At 36.3% G+C, this 22,845-nt stretch overlaps 1 protein-coding gene across 1 annotated transcript; it reads left to right on the forward strand.

Annotated features, from left to right (window-relative positions):
- The first annotated feature begins 401 nt into the window (after positions 1 to 401).
- On the forward strand, positions 402 to 22,843 carry GLMN (glomulin, FKBP associated protein). The gene is given in 22 exon segments (XM_086617564.1): positions 402 to 441; positions 1,711 to 1,782; positions 2,280 to 2,310; positions 2,313 to 2,404; positions 3,842 to 3,895; positions 3,897 to 3,962; positions 4,768 to 4,855; positions 4,858 to 4,875; positions 6,079 to 6,325; positions 6,788 to 6,890; positions 8,708 to 8,895; positions 9,354 to 9,407; positions 10,317 to 10,347; positions 10,716 to 10,805; positions 11,361 to 11,402; positions 11,486 to 11,559; positions 11,871 to 11,955; positions 14,136 to 14,245; positions 15,361 to 15,424; positions 18,790 to 18,913; positions 21,683 to 21,765; positions 21,893 to 22,843. Coding segments are annotated over 21 exon segments (1,818 nt in total). The 5' UTR covers positions 402 to 441; positions 1,711 to 1,716; the 3' UTR covers positions 22,001 to 22,843.
- The last annotated feature ends 2 nt before the right edge of the window (positions 22,844 to 22,845 follow it).

The following is a 22,845-nucleotide window of genomic DNA, read 5'->3' on the forward strand; positions in this document are numbered from 1 at the left end:
GGAGGCGGAGCCGCCGCCGTGGCGGCCGGGCCGGGCCGGGAGCGGGGAGAGCCTGCGGCGCGGCGGGCACCGGGGCGTGCGGGCGGTCGGCGTTGAGGAGCTGCGGAGTGGAGCGCGGCTCCACCGGCGGCCGGCTGAGGTGGGGGTGGCCTTATGATTGGCCTTGTGATTTTTGTTCTCGTTCAGCCGTGTGTTAAAGGCTTAGGCAGTAGCCGCTTCACTGCAGGGCCTGCGCGTTGTACCCCGCCCGGGGAAGGGCTGAAGTATGTGTTTATTAGGGAGGAGGCAGTTTGGTGAGCGTTAGTAGTGGAAAGTTTCACGTGATTCCGATGCTGTCCACTTGCCGCTGAAACCTCGGAAAAGATTTAATTAGAAACTGGGTGAAGTATTAAGGTCTGAGACCGTCTGCGAGCTCAGCTGGTAAATCCCTGGAGCAACGCGGTGGGTGTTCTAGGCGTGTTTCAAGGCTGTAAGTACGTTGTAAAGTTACTGAGGGTTGAAAATGCTAGAATATCGGTGTTCAAAAGTATATTTAGATTGCTTTGGGAGGATTAGTAGCATCCTATAAAACTAAGAGCTCAAATAGTACAACGTCTAGTAACAAAGCATACAATGATCAAATTAAGATTGCAGTGACGTTAAAATAGGCCGTTGAGAATAGAAAGCGAGTTGTTTATTCTTTGAATAATAAAATTCACACACAGGTGCTTTTTAAGCTTTTGATTGTTGCCTGTTTTTTTTTTGCAAACTTCCAGGTAGCTTAGTTATCTAGATGTTGTGATGTAGCAGAGGTCAAACATGAGAGGAAAGACTGAGGACGTTATGTTGAGATGTCTGTGTAAATATGGAACTTGGGTGTTTTGATGAACAGTTAGCTGATTATTCAGCTGTAGAGGTAATTTACACTCATAATGATCATATAACCAGGTTTAGGTATGTAGAATGACTTAAAACTATGAAAATTACGACTGCTGCTCTGACACATTACATGGATAACCAAACTTGATTTTATTTGTAATTTATGATCTTGACTATGTAGAACTTGTATATACTAACATTACTCAAATGTTTAACTTAATTGTTTTTAGTAAGAAAGTTTTAAATTATAGTATCTAGAGGTAAAAGGCGACCGAACTAACACAACCTAGACACTAGAATGAAATAAATGATGTTTCATATGTAATCTCGATCGAACTGGTGATGTAAACTGGCACAGTGGTTGGATCAGCTGGGCCCATCCCAGGTGTTGGGTTAGAGTGTTCCAGTTACCGCCGAGCAGGAGCTCCTCTGGTGAGAATAGTCACAGAAAATGTAGTGTATCGTGGGCATCTGTGCTTGGAACGCAGTGAGCCCAGGCTTGCTCTGTATTAGCTGCAGTTGTCAATGTATGTGCGTAAGTAGTACCTGAGGCCTCCTAACTTAAGATGACCCTGATCTACTTGAGAAATTGCTTACCTGTACATAGAATGCGGGAATGCAGGTTGTTCCTGTCTGCAATACTGTCTCCTGCGAATATGGGGAGTAGAATAATACAGTGTACACTTCTTAAAAATGCATTTTTCCTGTGTTTATAATCATGTGGTTTTCATAATAACTGTCTGTTTAGGCTGTTCTCATTCCTCTATTGGCATTTTTTTGATAATGTCATTATTTTTCAATCTCTGTTTTTACTTCACGTGTTTTAATACTGCACTGTTTAATTTCTAATAGTTTTCAATGCCAGAAGAACAAAGAAAAACTATAATGGCTGTTGATGAACTTCAAGCCATAATACAAAGATGCGTAAGTAGTTTTCTTTCCACAAAAGTAACAAGTGTAAGCAGTGTGCGTTTCTCTTCATATATATAATTAAACCAAAATGACCTCAAAACACAAGACAGTTGCTAGCAGATCTTCTCATTGGGCAGCTAAGCTCAGCCTCCATATTTCATTGATTTTTCTGTGGTGCTTATCCCAAGATGCTTAATAACTTCTGCTTCTGGGAGAAAGACGTGTTCTTGTACTCAACAGTACCTGTCTGAAGTAACAAAACCCTAGCAGGTTATTGCAGAGAATACATATTCCAAAGAACGTGCTGTAGTCTAGACTTAGAAAGTACTATTGAAATACTGCTTTGGCTTCTGTAATAGCTCTTGGTAGCTTTTTTTACTGTGTGAAAGATGTCATATAAAAAAAGGTAAGATACAATGACACTACATTTAATTTTGAAATGAAAGCTTGGATTTTCTTTTCTTTGCCTTTTATAAGCATGGAGTTAAACATATATATTTTCTTTCTAGCAAATTCTGGAAGAAGCTGATTTCAAAGGAGAAGATTTAATCTGTTTCAGGTAGCAGGTCAGAAATGTTTAGAAGATGGGTATGCAGCTCAGTTATTAGAAGTAATTCAAAATGAGAAAAATAAGGTGAGTTTAACTTTCCACTATATATTAGTTATGCACTAACATACCGTTTAAATAGATAAAACTACTTATTAAAAAGGGAGAGTTACTGTCACTGTGGAACAAAGCTATACAATAGTTAATATGTTAATATTAATAGTTAATATGTTGCTCTGTGTTAAGTGCACGTTCTTGTGTAACTTCAGGTAGCTCACAGAAACCAAGTAGTGATAATCTTAACAAAACCATTAATAACTGGTTTTGAGTGAGCTAAACAAATTGAAAAGACAGGACAAAAGTGTAATTAAGAGAAAGCAACAGTGTCCCTCTTTGCAGGACAGGATTTCAGATGGTGTACTGGATCTGGCTGGCATGGAGTTGATTTTTTTTCATGGCAGCCTGTATGGTGCTTTGTTTTAGATTTGTAACCAAAACAGTGTTGATAACAGCTCAGTTTTTCAGCTATGGCTGATCAGTGCTAGTACAGTGTCAAGGCCTTCTCCGTTTCTCACTCTACCCCCTCAGTAAGCAGGAAGTTGGGAGGGGACACAGCTAGGACAACTGACCTGAACTGATGAGAGGGATATTCCATACCATGTAACGTCATGCACAGCAATAAAAACACATGTGGATGGGGACCCATTCCGAAGTAGCTGTTGCTTGGAGACTGGCTAGGTGTTGGTCTGCAGGTGGGAGTTGGTTTGTGTCATTCCTCCCTCCCCTTTTGTCCTTCACTTATTAGATTGTCTTTATCTAGGCCCATGAGTTGTTATCTGTTTTGCTCTTCTGATTCTCTCCCCCATCCCACGGAAGAGGAGAGTGAGCAACCAGCTGACGGGTGCTTAGTTGCTATCTGAGGTCAACCCACCACAGATGGATATAATAATATTGGCCAAAACTGTAAGAGCCAACTCAGCAGATGCTAATATAAGAGATGCTAATGCCTGTAGGCACTTTGGGGAACTGGGAGAATATACTAAATTGTACACAGATAAATAGGAAGTTCAGAAAAAAAATGAAGATTGAATGTTTTGGCAATGTTACATGGATGTCCCAGTCTGGCTTTGAATTTTGTGAGTTTAGAGTAAAAAAATTAAGATCTTGATCCCCTCGGTTAAATATAATTTGTCCGACTGTTCTTCTTTCAGCACAACTCCTCTACTCAGTCTTGTTTTTCAGATGTATTGTCATATAAATTCTTAGAAATACATGTTGATGTGTTAGAATTAATGCTTTGAAGAAACTATGAAATATGCAGCTGTTTATAGGTATGGGGAGAGAATACAATGTATGTCAAGTGCAGAACTTTATGGTAATAGACATTACATTTTAAATGTCATTATTATGGTGGTTGGTTACAACCAGGACATTGATCTGTTATCTTTTTTGGCCTTCATATGTACAGTCTTTCTGGGTTTAGAAGATGTCCAGTTTGTTTATTCTCTGAAAATCTGGGTTTAGGTTATCATCAAGAATATGGGTTGGAATCTCATCTCTCCTCTTGTTAGATGTATTTTTCATGTATAAACCAGAAGATGATAAGCGAGAACTCTGCCTGAAGATACTAGATCAGTTAGCACAGGTATGTTTTTGAAATATATGGTTATAATACAAGAGTTGTAGGGAGGGGAAGGGTCCTAATTTTCCCTCTTATTTCCAAAGAGAACAAGGCATGAACACTTCTGTCCATTTCCCATAACTTTTAAACTCATGGGCCAGTTTTGTCTGAAGTAATGCAGGCTTAGTGTTCTCAGAGATAATTGTCCTCTTATAAGTGTTGTGAAATTAGTGGGCAAAACAAAGAGACATAGCAATACCCAGAAGAGAAAGGCAGATAGAACTCAAAAAGTTTTTGATAGCCAGCTGCTGCAGTCAGAGCAGCCACAGCAATACTGCCTCTTGTCTACTGCAGATACAATATGACAATGAGTACCTGATGATTCTGATGGAGAAGTAAGGGGGAGGGAAAGTTTTAATTTCTAGTAAACTTCCTTTCTAGAAAAATTCCCTTTCATTCATGTGCTTGAAAAACTACTTGCAAACTCTATAGCTTGAGCTAAATTCACACTGAAGTTTTTCTTTTCTCTCTACTCCTAAGGATTACCTTGCTAAAGTACTGTGAGGTTTTTATAGACCGTAGAAATCAAATTTAGTGTCATTATTTATTATTAAATGTTCTCAGCTTATACAAAAGCGTACACACACTCTACAGAAAACGTTAATTGTAGGGAAGTACTTGTTTCATATTTGTTTTCTTAAAGATTATCTTGGATGTTCAGATCTGCTTTCTTGACCTTCAGAAACTTCTGTATTGAAGTTTGCTTGTGATGAATTTTTTTAGCTAGACCATGGTGATTAAAAAAATACGCATTGTTCCTCTCCTGCAGCTATGCAATCCGAAGGAACTTTTTTTGGGTTTACTTGAACAGATTGAGCAGACCTCTGGAGAGCAAGTGTGCCAAACTGTCATGTTATTGCTCAGCCTTTGCAGACAGGTAAGATGCACTTTATCATGTGATTTTTGCATTAAATTATTTTCTCATTTATTTACCAAATTAGTTTAGCCTTTTCTGGAATGGTTTCAGAATATGATGGTCCTGACAGGCTTTACAGTCTATTATATTCTGCAAAATAAAACAAGGTATAATTTTCATGCTTAATTGGCCCATTAGAAAAACATTTTAGATGAGATTAATAGTATCAATTGAAAAAGCAATATTCAGCCATTTTTCATCATTTACAAGAATGTGGTCCTATGACAGCTGTATTTAGAGATGTAAACCATTCGTACTGCTGTTACAGAAATAGAGAATTACAGGGATTTGTGAATTCTTCATTATTTAACTTCTAAAACATACAATTCCATATTTCATAGCATAAAAATTTGAAATATTTGATTGGTGGGTGGAGGCATTCTTCTGGCTTACATAAAAACTAAAAATGTTGATTTTGGATACCCACTAAGTAGGTAAAAGTAGTAGTTTCTGTTTGATATGTGAGATGAAATCAAGTATCTTGTATCAAGTTTAAATCTGATTCTAGCCGTCTGAGATGTGTTATTGAATTATGTTAGAATTTAACAAGAGAAGCATTTTGGTAATTAGAAGTATGTGGGTTTTTCTGATAGCAAATCTACAGTCAGCCTGCACTGACTGCGGTTTAAGTGGAGATCCTCTTGTGCTGCTTCCTCAGTTTCAGAGCCTCTCTGGTGCTTCTGCGGTAGAGTACAGAACAGTTCTGAGCTGCTTCAGGTGGAGTCAGATCTCAGCAGAAAGGTTGGGCCATTGCCTCTGGTTTTGCCAAGCACAGAAGAAGTCAAACAATAAAGCAAGAATGAATCAGTTTGCCAGATCAGATACATGAATATACTCCACTGAGACTAGGGAGTTTTCTAAGACAGACAGATTTTTTTTTTTTCAATCCTCATCATGGTGGTACAGAAAAAGGAAGAATGTGTTGAAATGCATGACTGCTTTAGTATTTGTCAATATATGGTCATCTTAACTACAGCATGTTAAACTAGCTGATGATGTTTAGTCTTGCTGGATTTACTCATGTGATTTCAGGTATCAGTCCCTCTCCTTCCCTGAAGCTTTCTTATGTAGTCACATTGTTTTTCATGATGTTTTCCTCTAAAAAGTAATAAATAACTTAATGTCTCAAAATGTTTTCTCTCTCTCTCCCACTCTTTTCCCCAGTGCTTTTGAAACTTCAGAACAAGAAGGCCTACTCAGTGGGTTTATCTTTGGCCATGATTATGAATCAGCTTACTCCCTTACCTGTACCTTATACAAAACAACAAATACAAGAAGATAAACTTGGTCTGTGTCAATGTTGTAACGCAGTGGTGGACTTTGCTAAACCTTTTGTGAATGAAGTTGTTAAAAACATGGAAAAGTCGTCAGAATACAATGATACGGAGCTGAAAGAAGAACTATTAAAATTGTGAGCGTTTTATATTAGAGTAATATATTCCTGTAACTTAACAAAATGAGCAGTAGGCATTTATTACATAGGCGGTAAATAAATCATCTTATTAATGTTTTATAATGCTGACAACTTAGATTAACTAATGTGGTTTTTCAAAAAAGAAAAACCCTAAATATGCCTTACATATCTATGAAGTGAGAGAAGAAAGATAAAGAATTAGTCTCTGTGCTGTGAAGCTGTTGTGGTACTTTTCTGCTTCTCCTCAAATTTACAACAGTGAAGATAATCATATTCTGAAGTGAAGCCTAAGAGTGCTTCTGCAGGAGATTTTTTTTTTTTTTTTTTTAATTCTCCTTGGAATATCAGGAATAGCAGCAGTAATATGAGTATAGACTTTATTCTTGGTCGTCAGTGACGCTATTATAGTCTGTGTTTATGACATTACTGGTGATTTAGCTTTACCCCTTTTTATTTCAGCTGTATGAAAAGCCTGAAATACCCATTATTGACAGCTCAGCTTGAAGAACTTGAAGGCATTGAAGAACATCCCTTCCGGCATTTTGCAACTGAATTATAGTAAGTGCACTCAAAATTAATTACAGTGTTTGCAAACCAGTGGTCTAGTTCAGAATTACTTATAATTCTTTCTAGAGCTCGTTTTGCTTTGTTATGGCTAGCGGGATGACTTACTGGGCCTTCTAAGATAATGCAGGTAGATAAAGGTCTAGAACAGTTCCAGGTCCCATCTCTGGAAATTACAAATGTTACAGACACAGTTTTGCTCCTTGTAAACCAGTTTAGACTGCTCTTTGAATCAGCAGCTGCTGCTTTGCTGTAACTGCTTCTTTTTCTTGGTGATGTAGGAGTTTATTAGAATATCTAAAGGATCGTCTTTGCTGCAGTATTATGTCAAGGCAAAAATCTACATATTAGCTTTATCCAAGTGTTGCACAGAGAGAAATCTCTAATGTGCCTAGTGCGGTGCCAGCTGACTATTAAAGAATATAAATTGATGCTTGACTGCTGCTGACGCTATAGCTGGAAATTCAGTGGGAACATGTCCACTCCATGCTACCAACGCAGTTACTGTGATTTAAAATGTTTTACATAGTGGCTGTGTTCTATTAGAGCAAGGTTATTGTAGGTACAGATATTTAAATTTGCAGCAGAACAAGCCTTATAAGGAGATAGTCAGGTTACAGTCCATGCATATGGAATTTGTGTTTAAAATGGAAGCATTTTTGCACGCAAAATCCTATATCAAATATTAAGGTTGTAAAGTGAAGCACACTGTGCAGTTAGCAAAACTTCTAGTCATTTTTCAGCCATAACTATGTTTTCTGTCAAGATCACATCCTTTTTTTTTTTTCCATGGCACGTCTCAGCATAAGATGGAACTGCTGTGTGGATCATTCAAGGTTGTGCATGAAAGAGAATCTTGTCTCTAAGATCTTACTTCATTTATTGCAGGACTTTTAGGGTGTGCAGTGAAGGAGGCAGGGATACCAGAAGATGATCTCATGGTTAAGATAGTTGAAGGGCGCTCTGAAAAACTCGCTTTCTCCTGTTGGGCACAGTCTGAAACCATATTTTTTATTCTCATTATTAGTTACCTTTTCTTCATTTTCTGAAGAAATTCACTTGTACTGTTTTTAGACTTGGGTAATGAGAGCTGCAGCTAAGGTCAGTAACATCATGCTTTGACTATGTGACATCTCGTGTAATCCTAATTTTACAAAATGTGAGATCCCAGATGTTCGGTTTGGACAACCTTGGAATAGTGAGTTAACCTTGGTCTCACTGTTTCCTCATAATATGGACAATAGAAGTTACACTACCTCCTAAGCCATGTGACTATGTGTTTGTGGGAAAAATGCCACAGTAGTATTTGTGAAGTACACGGGTGTCATTGTGTTGTGCGTCACTGGAAGGGAAGGCCATACAGAGTGATTCTAGCTTTAAAGCAGGGCTTGAGTTTAGCAGATGAATGTTGAGTGGCGTATTGGTTAGTGAGCAGAAAACGAAATACTGAGTGTTCTCTGATCTGAAAAACACAGGAGTCCTGTTGCATAATGTGATCACGAAGCTGTCACTGTTCATAGCATTATGGATAAGGGAGCCAAACTAGGGTTTTGCAGATTGACTTTATGTTGTCTTTTGCTAACTTTGAGTGCTTGACTTTGCTATCTTAGTAACATTCTTCTAGCATTAGTTATTTTTTCCTGCAGTTGTTTTTCCTTTTTTTGTGTATGTATCGTGAATGCTCACAAAATGTTTATATTAATTTATGCATATGTTATTTAAGAGAATTTACTTAAGTGCAGATAAAGCTTTGAAACTTAATTGATACACAGGTCTTTTAAAGGCAACTATAGGCAATCTATCTTTCTTTTTTAGGACATTCTGTGGGATATAAGAGAATTAATACCATTAGTGCTTTTACATCGTAAAGGCAAAAGTCCATGCTGGGAGAATCAGGAGTTTGCAGACATAGAGCGAAAGAATTCTGCAGATTCTTTGGCATGTCTGTCATACCTGATGTTTGTTCAGCATTTTGGTATTGATTCCTTTCCAGTGGTATTTAGGTAAGAACTATTCTTTCTCAGTTATCTTGAGCAGAAGAAATCTTTTTCTTTGTGAATAGTTGAATGAAACGGTATTTTACTAATATTTATTTTATGTCAACCTTTATGCATTTATATTTCATGTAGCTTGTATTATACATAAGAACATACTCCAGTCCTGCAGGTTACTTTATTATGGTTTAATTTAGATGAGCTGTCCTTTTAAAGAAAACTGGTATGGTTAGTCCATGCTGAAAATTAACATGTATTAAATTTTCAATTGCATATTTATAGGCAGTTTCCACGTGAGATATTAACAACAATTTGACTTACTATTTTGTGTCTATTTAAAAATTTACTAATTTTATAAAGATACTTTTAAAATTTTTCAAAAAAGACTAATCTCGTCAAATATATTAACTAGATACAAATGTATATGGCTTATGCAGTTTAATGTAAACCTATTTTTTCTCTTTTAGTCCATCATACCTTCTGCAATGCAATATGACACATATTGAAGTGCTACTGAAAAGGTAGGGCTTATGGTATTGGAGTTCTAGATAGTGGGTATGATCTTTTCTAGTAATTCATAGAATCAAATTTCAAATATACCAGATAAGCTCAGAGGAGATTTTTAAATCTGAGAGTTAAAATGACATGTTTCACAACAAGATGGCCTCTTTACTAAGAGGTATAAAAATTTGTCTAAAACACTTACTGTTTTCAGCTCGTATTATGATATAATTTGTAGAAACTTTATCCTGAAATGTAAAATTGAGGTATTTTAAACACATGCAGAATAATTAGAGTGTATATTTACTTACACTTCTGTAACAATTAGTTTACTACGGCTATCGGTATTTATTTGAATGTATTCTGATAAAATATGCAATTTGATTTAAGGTAAGGCTTTCTAAAGCAAACCAGGCTTTTCTATATATTGTGATTATTTCGCCTTCCAATAAGCAGCAGTGTTGACCAAAATAGTTTCTAGCATTTCTACAGAAGGGAAGTTTCCCGTTATACTACTTACCATTTTCTGGTAAAACTTAATTTCCTGGTCTTTTCAGTGTAGGATCTGCTGTGTTTTTCTTAGGCTTGCAGAACTATGCAAGTGGAATCATCTGGGAAAAGTTTCATTTTCTTTGTTTAATAGTGTCTTGATACCGGTGAGCTATGAGATGCTGCTTTGAACATTTATAAATATTGAGGAAAAAAGTAATTTTTGATCAAGAAGAGAGGAGTCTAATTTTCAACTTTTCATCAGCCAGTTTATTCTAAAATTCTTTGAGAGGAATAATGAATATACTATATTTAGAAAACAGAATAAAAATTGTTGAAGGACAAGTTCTTTTGTTCCCTGTTCTAGTATTTCCTCTGAAATATCAACAGTAACTTTTTAATTAACAACTAAATTTTATAATGTTTCTTCTTTTTTCTAGAACAGAAGAATCTATGTTATCTAAAGGACTTGTAAGTTTTCTTTTAATCAAATTTTCAGTGTTAGAATGTGTATTTTTTCCAGTTCAAGTAATGGTAACACTTTGATTTCCCTTTGTAAGAAAGGTACGAACGACAGTTCAGGTAATAGTTTCAGAAATATTTTGAGGCTCAATTAGGTATACTTCAGTCTTACAAACACTTGTATTTATTGAACTTTACACACATGCATAAACGTTTAAATTACTATTATCACTTAAATTTGTAGCTCTTAGGAACTTTGGATATGTAAATGAGCATATATAGTGAAGGCAGTTTTAGCCATGAAATGTTAAGCATATAGATTAATGTCTTACATATATGCAAAATGTTGGCAGCTTTTTTTTTTTTCCCACCTGCAGGATCTGTTTGAGAGCTGCTTGTTGAGAATGGAAGATAATACTCTTTTCCATCAGTATTTAGAATTCAAAGTTTTTATTAACATACCTCAGGTAATAAGAAGCAATGTACAGAAGTCTTTAAAGATTGATTACAAATTATATCTAGCTGTCTTCTAGGCGTTTGAGAGAGGACATAGTACTGAACCTTTCTACACTTGTGTCGTTAGATTTAAACCTTCAGTGTCTTGCTATGCAGAATTGATTGTCTTTTCTGCCTGCTACAGCATGAAGTTTCAGTGACAATTAAAATATATATATGTGTATCTACAGCCACTGAGGCAAGTGGGCACTGGTCTTAGCTGAAAGATGATGCTTGCTTATTTTTCCCTCTTCCTTGCAAATCTGCTGCTTGTCTACATTCTTACTTGGGCCTGACAGTACAAGAAGAGTACTCTTGTGTATCAGCCCTGGGATTTCAAGCACTGAAGCTCATGTGAATTGCTTTGATGAGAATTTTCTCATAGGCATGGTTTTGTGGGCTGTGGGGTTCTTGTTTTGGTTGCTTGTTGTTGTTTTTTTTAAAGTCTTGAGTAGACTGTAGTCGATGTGATATAATGTAATAATCAATATGTAATTAGAAATTATGTTTTCTTTGTCCAACCGCAGGATTTGGTGAAAGTTATGACTCTTTGTCCCATAGAGCATCTGGTATGTAATAGGACCTACAGAATCAGTTAAGTGCTGAATTTATTTATTAGAATTAATCTGAAAACATCTTTTTTTTTCTTTAGAGAAAGAAGAGTTTAAATATTTTGCAGTTGTTTATAGACAAGTTTGACACAGAGGGAAAATATACATTATTCAGGTATGCATCCAAATTACTGTAGATTGTGTAATATCAGCCTTATTGCAGCTTAATTGCATAGATAGAAACTGTTAGAAATCATTGTATCTAGTAAACCACATTAATTTTACTGTGTTAATTTTTGGATAAATAATGAATTCCAATTGCCTCACATAAAATCAGCTGTCTTATGTATGCTAGTGTTTAAAGGTTACGTAGTCATTTTTCTGTGGTAAACTACCACTTAAATGACATTATGGCCTTATTCACTAAGTTTTGAGCTAACTATATAGGCAACTTTGAAGAGATAATATCTTTTTTTTTGTTTGAAGGTGTTTACTGAAGACAAGCAACCATGCTGGTGTGGAAGGATACATTATTAAAAATATAAAAGATCAGATTCACTTGTCGTTAACGGTGAGGCTATTGCAACTAAAACCAAAGTTGCAATCTCAAAATTCTGTCAGTGTTATATTGAGAAAATGTGTACAGCTTAAGCTTTGAGTGATGCATTAAAAAAAATCCACTTTGAAAAAAGACTGGGAAATTATATACTTAAAATATTAATTTGGCTTGTTTCTGCATATGTGTTTTTACATTATAATTTTACAAACGTGTTTTTTAATTGCACAAACTCATTATATTTTTCTAATAAATTATTACTACCTTTTCTGTGCTTGAAAATACATGCTTCTTTCCTAAAGAGGAACTATGGAGTATTTGTTATTTCCTCACAGTTCCTTGTTTCTTGAGCATATTCAAATGCTACAGTCCAGACAGAATTGATAATTTCTTAATTTTTTTTTTTTATCATGTCAGTCAGCATTATATTACGAGTGCTTCAAAATGTTAAATTAATCAGAAGAGGTTGAGCTAGATAAAAGCCATTTAAATCTCATATTTTATAATCACTTATACTAGGAAGTTGAAAAAATTAATTAAAAAGAAAGTCTTTTTTCTCCTTTTTTTTCTTTTTTTTTTAACTACTTAGGGCCTTTTCCAACCCAAATTTGATTCTCAAGGATACTGCCTTTTGTCAAATAGGACAATAAAGTAAATTTATGCATATTTTATGCTAGCGTAACTATGTTAGAAAACCAGTGAGTTACTGTTTATAGATCATAGTCTGTCCTAATATCGAACCAGTAGGGGGCAGAAGATTGTAATATGAAAACTCTTCCAAAGGGGCTTGCACGAAAACTGAACAAGTAGAAGTATATTCTGAAATTTCCTTACTAATTAATTTTCTGACTATGCAGCTCATAGTTCTCTTAATACATTTCTTCCATGTAGAGTTCCCTGACCTATCAAAAAGCACATAATTTTTTAAGTTTTCATCATATGAATTTTGAATATTCTAGATTTTGCAAAGAATTCTGCTATACACATTATCATAACAATTCCTATTACCAGTGTGCCCAACTATTACATAGTAATAGTAATTCCCTATTACTATGTGCCAGCTAGTCTTCCAGGTCTCTCATTGATTTGATAACAGACAGTTGCCCTTCTTGTCTCTTTATGTAATCTCCGTTTTTCCTTCCATTCGTTTCTGGCTTTATCTGTTTCCTCTCTTGTCTTGTGTATGATATCTCTTCCCCCAACACTTTGCACCTTTACCTGAGATAATGACTTTGCCAACATGGGATCTTTGCAGCAACTCCATGCTCTTGGCTTTGTCATACTGACACGAAATAGCCTTTTGAAGAGGCAGCAAAACTTCCAGAGAAGTGTGCTCACTTGCTCTTTGGGAGTGATGGGCACACCCTTAAGTTAGCACCAAGACAAGGAGGCTCAACCATCCTCACCAAGGAGGGAATTTTCAGGGGTCTTAGCTGCAAGGCTTGAAAAACTTCTGTTAAGCAAGTGAGAGAGGTGGTGTTTTGTTGTTTTGCTCCTCCTCACTTCATAATTTGTAGTAATTTAGGGGATTTTTTGTGAAATAGCAAGTGGTCTTTCTGTGATGCAGAGGGCATCAGAATAATTATGTTTTGCCTCTTCAAAAGCTAGTACTCTTCCTCTTAGGCTTAGATGATTCTTCCTTCTGCCCTCTCCTTCCTGCTCCTCCCTCTTTCAAAAGAAAGTAACTGAATGTCTTTCCTCCATCAAAGAGGTTGCACTTCACTTGCAAGCATCACTAGGAGTTGTGGGTTTAGAAATATGCAAAGAAAACTTTAAACACCTGATCATCTTTTTTAAAAAAATAATTGTCACACTATTGTTATGAAGTAAATAGAGTCTGTGGTGAAGATAGCTAATTGTTCCATACCTCCATAGGAAAAAAAGAGAGTGCCTATTAGAATTTGCTAAGTTTATGTAAACAGATATTAACTATATTGATGGTGGTATGCTGAAGAGGTGGAGAGTCTGTTCTGATGAAATTGAAAAGAACAGCTTGGCATGGAGAGACAAAGTAGGATTATGGAAAGACTAATTCGTATACTTCAATCCCATATAGTTATTAGAAAATACTGCTTCCAGTGTTTGACTCTTCCCCCTCCTCCTTCTGTTTTCCCAAAATTATAGTTAAGTTATTTAAGATACCTTTAACGTTTAAATTTTGCAGTCAGCTAAACTTTTCATATCGTTTTTTTCAGAAGGCATGTGACAACATTTGGTTTAAAGGACATCACCTGATCTCCCTTCTAGATTTAGTCCTTTTGCTTCCAGAAGGTGCTGAGACAGATCTTCTGCAAAACTCGGATAGGTGAGTTGTAATCACAGTTAGAGGCTTTTCTGCTTTTTTAATAATTTAAAACTTCAGACTGCCTTACTACAATGGGAGATATGCTGTTGTGTACTTCATGAGGTGACAACATCAATGTATCTTAAATTTTTGGAACTGGAAACGGAAATGATCACTTATTTCAACCATCCTTTTCACAACTCTGTATAGAAGAATGACAGCGCTACTACAATGATTTTTAACAATAAGAAAGGAATTCCTTCTCTGTTCTTTGAGGATATAAGGCCTCAGATGTCAAATTACAGAACTAATTGGTAAAGCGTTATTTCCTCAGGAATGTATGCTTTCTGCAGAAGCAATTGGAGGAGCAAAAGAAATGAGGTATGTTGTTTTATGTGATACAGAGGAGTAATAATTATCAGATACAACTTACAGCACACAGCCTTTTTGAGGCTGTTTCACAGATTGCCGCTGGGAATCCAGTATCTCATGAGTGGGAATACAGAGCCACCTGAAGAGCAACTACTTGCTTTAAGTGATATGAAAATAACGGAAATGTCTCTGGAAATCTCCTGTATAGGACAAGTCTTTTCCTATATGATGAGTAAAGGTTGAGCTTGTAAATCAGTAGGATGATAGTATCCGGATGGACATATAACTACTTAACAACCCAGATGTATGATCTATAATTGTACTGTTTATCTGGAAAAAAAGCAATAAATAGTTTCTGCTAAAAAGTATGGTAAAACAAAAGCAAAAAGCATCTTTTTAAAAGCACTCAGAAGTAAAAATTCAATACCATAATAAAGGAAACTGTCACACTAGGTTCAAGTCAACTTTGGATCATCAGTGATTCACATTACAAATTCTGTATAAGGTCCTATCTCTTCAGATAGCCTTCAGCCTTCTCCAGTCTGCTGACAGGTTTAATTTTACTTGCAAAGTGTCAACTGTTGTAACATGGATGTTACTGCACACTGGTGCTCTAGACTAAGCTATATTGCTCTACAGATGAGTGGTGGCATTTTGTGCAAATGGATATTTTTAGGATGTCTGACTAACGGACAATTTAAATTATTATCCCTGTGATATAAATCTGCACTCCAAATGATAAATAGTACATTTTTAATTCACAGGATTATGGCATCACTAAATCTACTGAGATACTTAGTCATTAAGGATTGTGAAAGTGATAATCAAGTAAGTACTAACTGATTTGAAAATGTTTGATCAGCTGAGGGGTGAGAGCTGGATTCATGTGAACACTGTTATCCTTGATTCAAAAATGTGTTTTTTGTGTTTTTCTTTGCAATGGTCAGTAATCCAGAAGTGATGCATTTGTTAACTACATTAGGAGATATGTGATGTTTTACTTTATTGTGATGAAATTTGATTGTATTCATACTTAACTGTTACTGTAAACAAGCTAATCCTTGTACTTTGCCTAATGAACTGTGGTCTATGTCTATAATTTTAAAGTACGTCACCATAAAATCACATCTCTATCAAGTATTCCCATGAGAAAATGTGTTTGTTACTTTTGCTTTCTTATTTGCTGATATTCCTCAAGCCTCCAAGTGGATGGCTTTATAACAATAATACAAACCTTTGCAGTTCAAGAGATCCATTTTATTTCTCGTTAGGCAATATGCTAAAAGTTGTTAGTATTAAGATTTCTCAGAAAGTATTTAATAATCATGTTTAAGTAGTTTTTAGCTGTGCAAAGCCATGTTCTATATTTACAGCAACTGTGCAGGTGCATGATAAGTAGATGTTAAAAGCTTCTCTAGGTATTAGCATCAAAAAAAAAATCTTATCTGCAAGATCCATCTGCTGAAGTAACAAAAGGAGTGGTCAGACCCATCCAATTTTCTGCCACATTGTTTTACTGGAAACAGCCTACAATGTTTTATGCACAAACGTAACTTGACAGCCTAAACTGCCCCTGCTGCAGTTTACCTATGTCTCCATTATAGTTAATACCCCTTTATCTTAATTTCTCCTGTGTGGCTGTTTGAATGTAGATATTTCAGAAATACTCTGCATATTTAAACTTCGCACTATATTTAAAAAATTGAAACTGCCCTTATGTATTTTACCCATATAATGTTATGCCACCTCAGTTTAAAGCAGGATTTTATAGGTTTAGTTGTAATCTCCACCTCTTTCTTCTCTGTTTTGTTTAGCTCTTTTCTGTCTGAAGTGGTCAGCAGTGTTTGTTGCTGGTAGATCAGTGAGTGCAAAGGGTATTTGATATTCAACTGCTGTATGGCTATTCAATGCAGTGTATTATGGTGGATCTGCTGGTTTTGTGTACAGTCAGTCCTGTCCACCTGCAGTTGATGGAAATGTGTTCCTGGATACTCAAGGGGAAACTTGTCTGAATTTCACAGCTGGGTCGATATATGGATTCCATATTCTAGCAGCTGGTTTATAAGTGCTCTGACTTGGATCGTGTCGCTACAGCATTGAAAAGCCAATGGAATTATTTGTGTTTAGTTTTCCGAATGTGTTCCACTACCAAATGGCTACTTATTCTAATAGTAAATGCAACTTCTGTTGATTCTTTCAAGTCATTATGTTCCACCATTCATCTAATTTATGCAATTCAGGAGCTTTTTATCCACCATATCATGTAGCAAATCAGTATCACTTATCTCCTCAGTACTAAATGTTTTGATTTTTGCATTAAAATATTTGTTTAAATTACTGACATTTAAAGAAAAATTGCTTTTCAGTTTTAAAGTACAGTGGAGCCCTTTCTTGACTTGAATAAGCAGTATTATGGTCAGATGAATAGTCTAACCAGCAGATAAGTATCCTAAGGTGTTCTGTTTTTCTCTCCCAGTTGCTTGACTTTCTTTATGATTTGGAATAATGGATTTCACCATATCATTTTCTGTTTTCTAAAATACAGAAAAAATCATGATCTACCTTTAGAGCACTTTGAGATCTATGAATATAAGATTTTTAAGTGTCTAATGATGTTATTAGTCTAAGTAGAATAGTAACAATATGGCTTGCACTGACTACCAAAACTGTAATGAAAAAAAATAGCAAAAATAGCTTTTAGTTGGTGCATTTCTAATTTATTATTTATGTGATTAGTTAGTATTGATAGACTATGTCTGTTTCTCAGATTTAAGAAGTGATTACTATTTAAATGCTCATTATGGTCCACTGAGTTTCATGTAAATACATAGCTTTGTAAGAAAAGCGAGAATCTCTCTTTTGTTATTATTTAAATTTTATACATAGTAGCACACAATTGCTGTAACAGTGCTATTACCTGCCAAAAAGAATGTCCCTACAGTTTGAGGAAAAAATAGCATCACCTCTTCTGAAGTTTTCCCTTAAAATTAAGCCCTCCAAGTTCTTCTTGACTTCTTCCCTGTCTCCCCTCACATAGTGCAAGTAGGGCAGAAAGAAAATGCCTCCTTTCATGTCAATTCAGATGTTTTGATTGCTGTTAACAAGCACTTTCATTAACCAAGTTTAAAAAGAAGTATTTTTCTGGAAAATTATTTCTTCCTTTTTAGCCCCATTCTGGTGGAAGTAATTACTGGTTTTCTTATTTGACAGTTAACTTTGTGTCATTTAGCATGAAAATTTGGTGAATTTTCCACTGTAATCAACAATACTATTTAATGTTTAGAATTCTTATTTTTATCATCCTTACTCTGCCCTTTGAGGATACTGCATGAAGAAAGGAGTCATAGAAATGGCTCCTGTATCTTTTAAAGACACAAAGGCAGCTTTGTATTTGTTTCCTTATACAGCAGTTTTGTAACTACAAGCTTATAAGGTGCCAAGGCAGAGGAGTTTTCCTCTTGTGCTGTGTAACCTTGAACAGCCTTGCTTTTGAGCACCTTTTCCTTGTACCCCTTGGTTCCTGCATGCCATTATTGTAAACTCCTCCTTTCACCCATGCCAAATTGGGGAGAAGTTCATGGTCACTTCGGCTACTGTGCCTAAGGATGGGGTAGTAGCATATCCAGTAACATTCCTACAATGCTTTTTTAACAACACAATATCAACAAGACCCTTATATATTTGAGGAGCATGGCATTTATCAGAGCTTTCATTTGGCATCGCAATACAGTGTTAATTCAGGAACATGAATTTAAATATTTGTGCCATTTTGCTGCTTAGAGGAATCTACAACTGCTGTTTACTCACTGTAGAGATTCTAGCCTGAGAAAGTGGCTAGTAATCCCTCTCCAACATACCAAGATCCTTTCAGCTTTGCTTACAAGAACAAGTTGAAAACATGCATTCGCATTGCTGTAGTTATCAGCCTACATACCAAGTTTGCCCACCCCTCCCTTATTTTTTTTGACTGCTTCATCTTCCAATTTTCAACAAATAATGTAAGAGAGAGGGAGAGGATCTTACATACCCATCATGATGCTATTTGTGCTTAAATAGATGAGTCCAAATTCTTTGTTGCTCCCAGCACAGAAGTGTATGTTATAAAGACTAGTCCAAAAGCTTGTGCTTGAAAACTTAACATTGCAATGCTTCATTAGAACTAATTTCTGACCTTCTCTGTTCTGTTTGAATAGACTGGTGTATGGACCACACTTGCCAAGATTGAGCAAAATTTTTTAAAACCACTGCATGTAGGACTCAATATGTCAAAAGCACACTATGAAGCAGAAATAAAGAATAAGAAAGAAAACAGAAAAGGTTAGTTGTTTTCTTTTTTTCTTCGCTTTGTTCATATTTAGAAACTTTGGAAATCCTTTGGAAGCAAAGAATTGATGAACGCTATATAGATCATGTTTTAATTTAACTGGTGACACTGTTCAAATTTCAAATAATAATTCAGTAGTTGCTATATTGGGTATTAATGATTTTCATAATTGGTCAGAAAAATCTGAACTCATTTATCTCTCATCACATTTGTAAACCTTATGGAAACCCGATAGAAATGTCACATGAAGACCTTCAAGGATTATTCTGCGTTTAAACTTTTGATTTTAAGGTTAGACAGGAGCATCTAAGTCTCTCTGAATATTATAGTCCTTAAGATTCATAGTAGGTGTGAGGAGGTTCACAAGAGAAGAAATAATTCACACAGCAAATAGGTGCTCTCTTAAAGCCTGAAAGATTACATTATGGATTTATTTTTTTTTTTAATCTGACACACAGAGTCAGATTCTGCTTTAGGTTAAGCAGATGCATTCCACAAGGCAGAAGAGCTGTAGCTGCATTAGGCAATCTCTGCATATGTCAGATCCTCTGTTCCTTTGTGGTCTCCAGTATAATTAAGACAGTCCAAGGAACTTGCTTCTGCTACCAAAACTGTCAGTACACCTTTCGCCCCCAGTGTTACCCTTTTCTGTTGTTGTAAACTACATAAGTACAAGGCAGAGAAGGGGAATTTTTTTCTGAAGGCAACCTGTGGGTATCTTTCTAAAGGGAATGCTTTAAAATTAATCAGGAAGCTTTTACTTTAAGTCTCTCTTACATTTCTGTAGCCTTTGACAAAGCATAAAGAGATTTGAGTTTGGGAGAGAACATCTAAATCATAACAGTAAATGGTTTAGCATTTTTCCCCAATGTATAATCTTTGTAAGCATTATGTTGAACTTCAGATATGTAGTCTTGAATGTAAGAGGTTTTCCCCTTAGTTTTCAGACTTATCCTTGTAGTTTTGCCTGCTGCAAGTAATCTGCCTGAAACAGAGAAACCTGCAGCCTTTTCTTAATAAAATAAGTATTTAATGTCTGGATTCATTGTCATGCTAAAGAACCGCCTACTATCTCTCTGGATGTGGAAATATTAAAAACGTATCACAAATTGACCAGATTTAATATTCTTTTTCCTTTTAAAAGGAGCGTTTTAGCTATATAGAATAGTTTTGAGTTGCAGATATTGCCTGTTTAGTAATGTAGTCATATGTGTTACAGAAAGTGTAGAGAGAGCATCCAGCTCAAACTCTCTTCCTCTTAAGGTTCAGCACCTTCTGTCCTGTGTTTGGTCAGTCCCCAGGTTTGTTTTTTTAAACATTTATGGTATAGAAATGCTTATATATTAAATATGCTTTTCATTCCAAAAGTTGTGTGAAACAGCAGCCTGATCCAGGGAACTACAGGCCTGTCAGTCTGACCTCGATGATGGGCAAAGTCATGGAACAGGTTATCTTGAGTGCTATTAATGAGCACATACAGGTTAACTGGGTGATCAGGCCCAGTCAACATGGGTTTATGAAAGGCAGGTCTTGCCAATCAAACCTGATCACCTTCTGGGATGGGGTGACCCGCCTGGTTGATGAGGGAAGAGCTGTGGATGTAGTTTTCCTTGACCTCAGTAAAGCCTTTGATACAGTTTCTCATAGTGTTCTGGTTGAGAAACTGGTAACTGCTGGCCTGGATAGGCACACCCTCCTTTGGGTTAAAAACTGGCTGGATGGCCGGGTCCAAAGAGTGGTGGTAAATGGGACTAAATCTGGCTGGAGGCCGGTCACCAGTGGGGTTCCCCAGGGCTCAGTGCTGGGTCCAGTTCTGTTTAACATCTTTATCAATGACCTGGATGAGGGGATTGAATGTACCCTCAGTAAATTTGCGGACGACACCAAGCTGGGAGGCTGTGTCGATCTGCTCGAGGGTAGGGAGGCCCTTCAGAGGGATTTGAACAGACTGGATCGTTGGGCTGAGGCCAATGGCATGAGCTTTAATAAGGCCAAGTGCAGAGTCCTTCACTTGGGGTATAAAAACCCCAAGCATCGCTACAGGCTCGGGGAAGAGTGGCTGGAGAGCTGCCTGGCGGAGAAGGACCTGGGGGTGTTGGTTGACTACCGGCTTGATATGAGCCAGCAGTGTGCCCAGGTGGCCAAAAAGGCCAATGGGATACTGGCGTGTATCAAGAATAATGTAACCAGCAGGAATAGGGAAGTGATCCTGCCCCTGTACTCGGCACTGGTGAGGCCGCACCTGGAATATTGTGTCCAGTTTTGGGCCCCTCGCTTTAAGAGAGATATTGAGCTCCTGGAGCGAGTCCAAAGAAGGGCGACTAAACTGGTCAAGGGGCTGGAAAATAAAACTTATGGGGAGCGGCTGAGGGAGTTGGGGCTGTTTAGCCTGGAGAAGAGGAGGCTGAGGGGAGACCTGATTACACCCTATAAATACTTGAGAAGGGATGGTGGGGAGGTAGGGGAAGGGCTCTTTACATTAGTGTTGGGTGACAGAACAAGAGGAAATGGGTATAAGCTTAGTCAGGGGAGGTTCAGGTTGAATGTTAGAAAGTATTTCTTCTCTGAAAGGGTTGTCAGCCACTGGAATAGGCTGCCCAGGGAGATGGTTGAGTCCCCATCCCTGAATGTGTTTAAGAAAAGGGTGGATGAACTGCTTAGGGATATAGTTTAATGGGGGATTAGGGACGGTTGGACTGGATGATCTCTAAGGTCTTTTCCAACCTAGAAATCTATGAAATCTATTTTTTTTTTTTCTACAGAGGCACAGAGTTCTAACACAGTTTGTTCTGTAACTGTTAGTGGCGAAAAGATGCCTGCTATGACTACTGAAATGCAGCTTCAGGTGAGTTTGCATTTCCTTCAAAGTTATTCATAAATTTTCTTTTCAACTGGAGACAAACATACATGTACAGTAGGTAAAAACAATAAATTTCTTCTAACAAAAATAACAATCTCTTTTGTCATTTCAGGTTTTACACTCAGCTCTCTTCACATTTGATTTAATAGAAAGTGTTCTAGCTCGAGTAGAAGAACTCATTGAAGTGAAAATAAAAGCTGTAATGGATGAAAACAGTTAGGTCAGCTGAAGTATTTGAATTAACATACTTTTTATAAGATCACTTTGACTATGAGACTTTAGTGGAAAAGGAAGCTACCAACCTTTACAGAGGAGCAATTTAGAGTAGCCCCTAGAAGAACTGCAAATACTGCTCTTCATATGTCTTGTTGCTGTTCTTTTGTATTTTATTTTGATTTTGTTGTATGTAATTTATAGAGATGGTCTATTTACTAAAGTACTCTTCAGAATTTGATGCTTTTTCTTAAGTTTAGAAGCTAAAAACAAGAGGTTGTTTTTGCTCTTATGCTGTGGCAAGGAGGTATGGTTTTGTGTTTATTTTCCTGTGTGTTTTCAAATTTGTTAAATAATAGTTGCTGACTGGTGTTGTGAAGTACAAAGATTTTTATAAAGTGATTGGGGAATCATTAATTAAAAAGCGCTGTTTAAGCACAACGTATTTTTATTAGCATTGGTTAATGTTGACAAACAACCTTTATTATTACGAACAGAACTGTAAGATAGAGAGATGATAGTAGAAACACTATGGCAAATGAAGCCTGGTTTAAAAAAAAAAAACCACATCAACTTTGAGCCAAATAAGATGTTAAAACTTAGTAACAAAACAGGTAACACTTGTGTTTAAAAACCACATTATATAAGATTTCATACATATATCTATTTATGCATGGGAAACATATATTTTGGAATTGTTTTTATCATTCTTACCTTTAATGATAAAGTTTTCCTTATGATATATTAAATAGTTTGGGATATTATTATAAACAGATGAGCTCATAAATTCAGAATCAAGTTAAAAATAAAGATGGCTTTTCTATAGTGCAGTTAAACCACTCTTTTTTTTCT

Source organism: Tauraco erythrolophus, chromosome 10, assembly GCF_009769465.1.
Source record: "Tauraco erythrolophus isolate bTauEry1 chromosome 10, bTauEry1.pri, whole genome shotgun sequence".
NCBI classification, from domain to species: Eukaryota; Metazoa; Chordata; class Aves; order Musophagiformes; family Musophagidae; genus Tauraco; species Tauraco erythrolophus.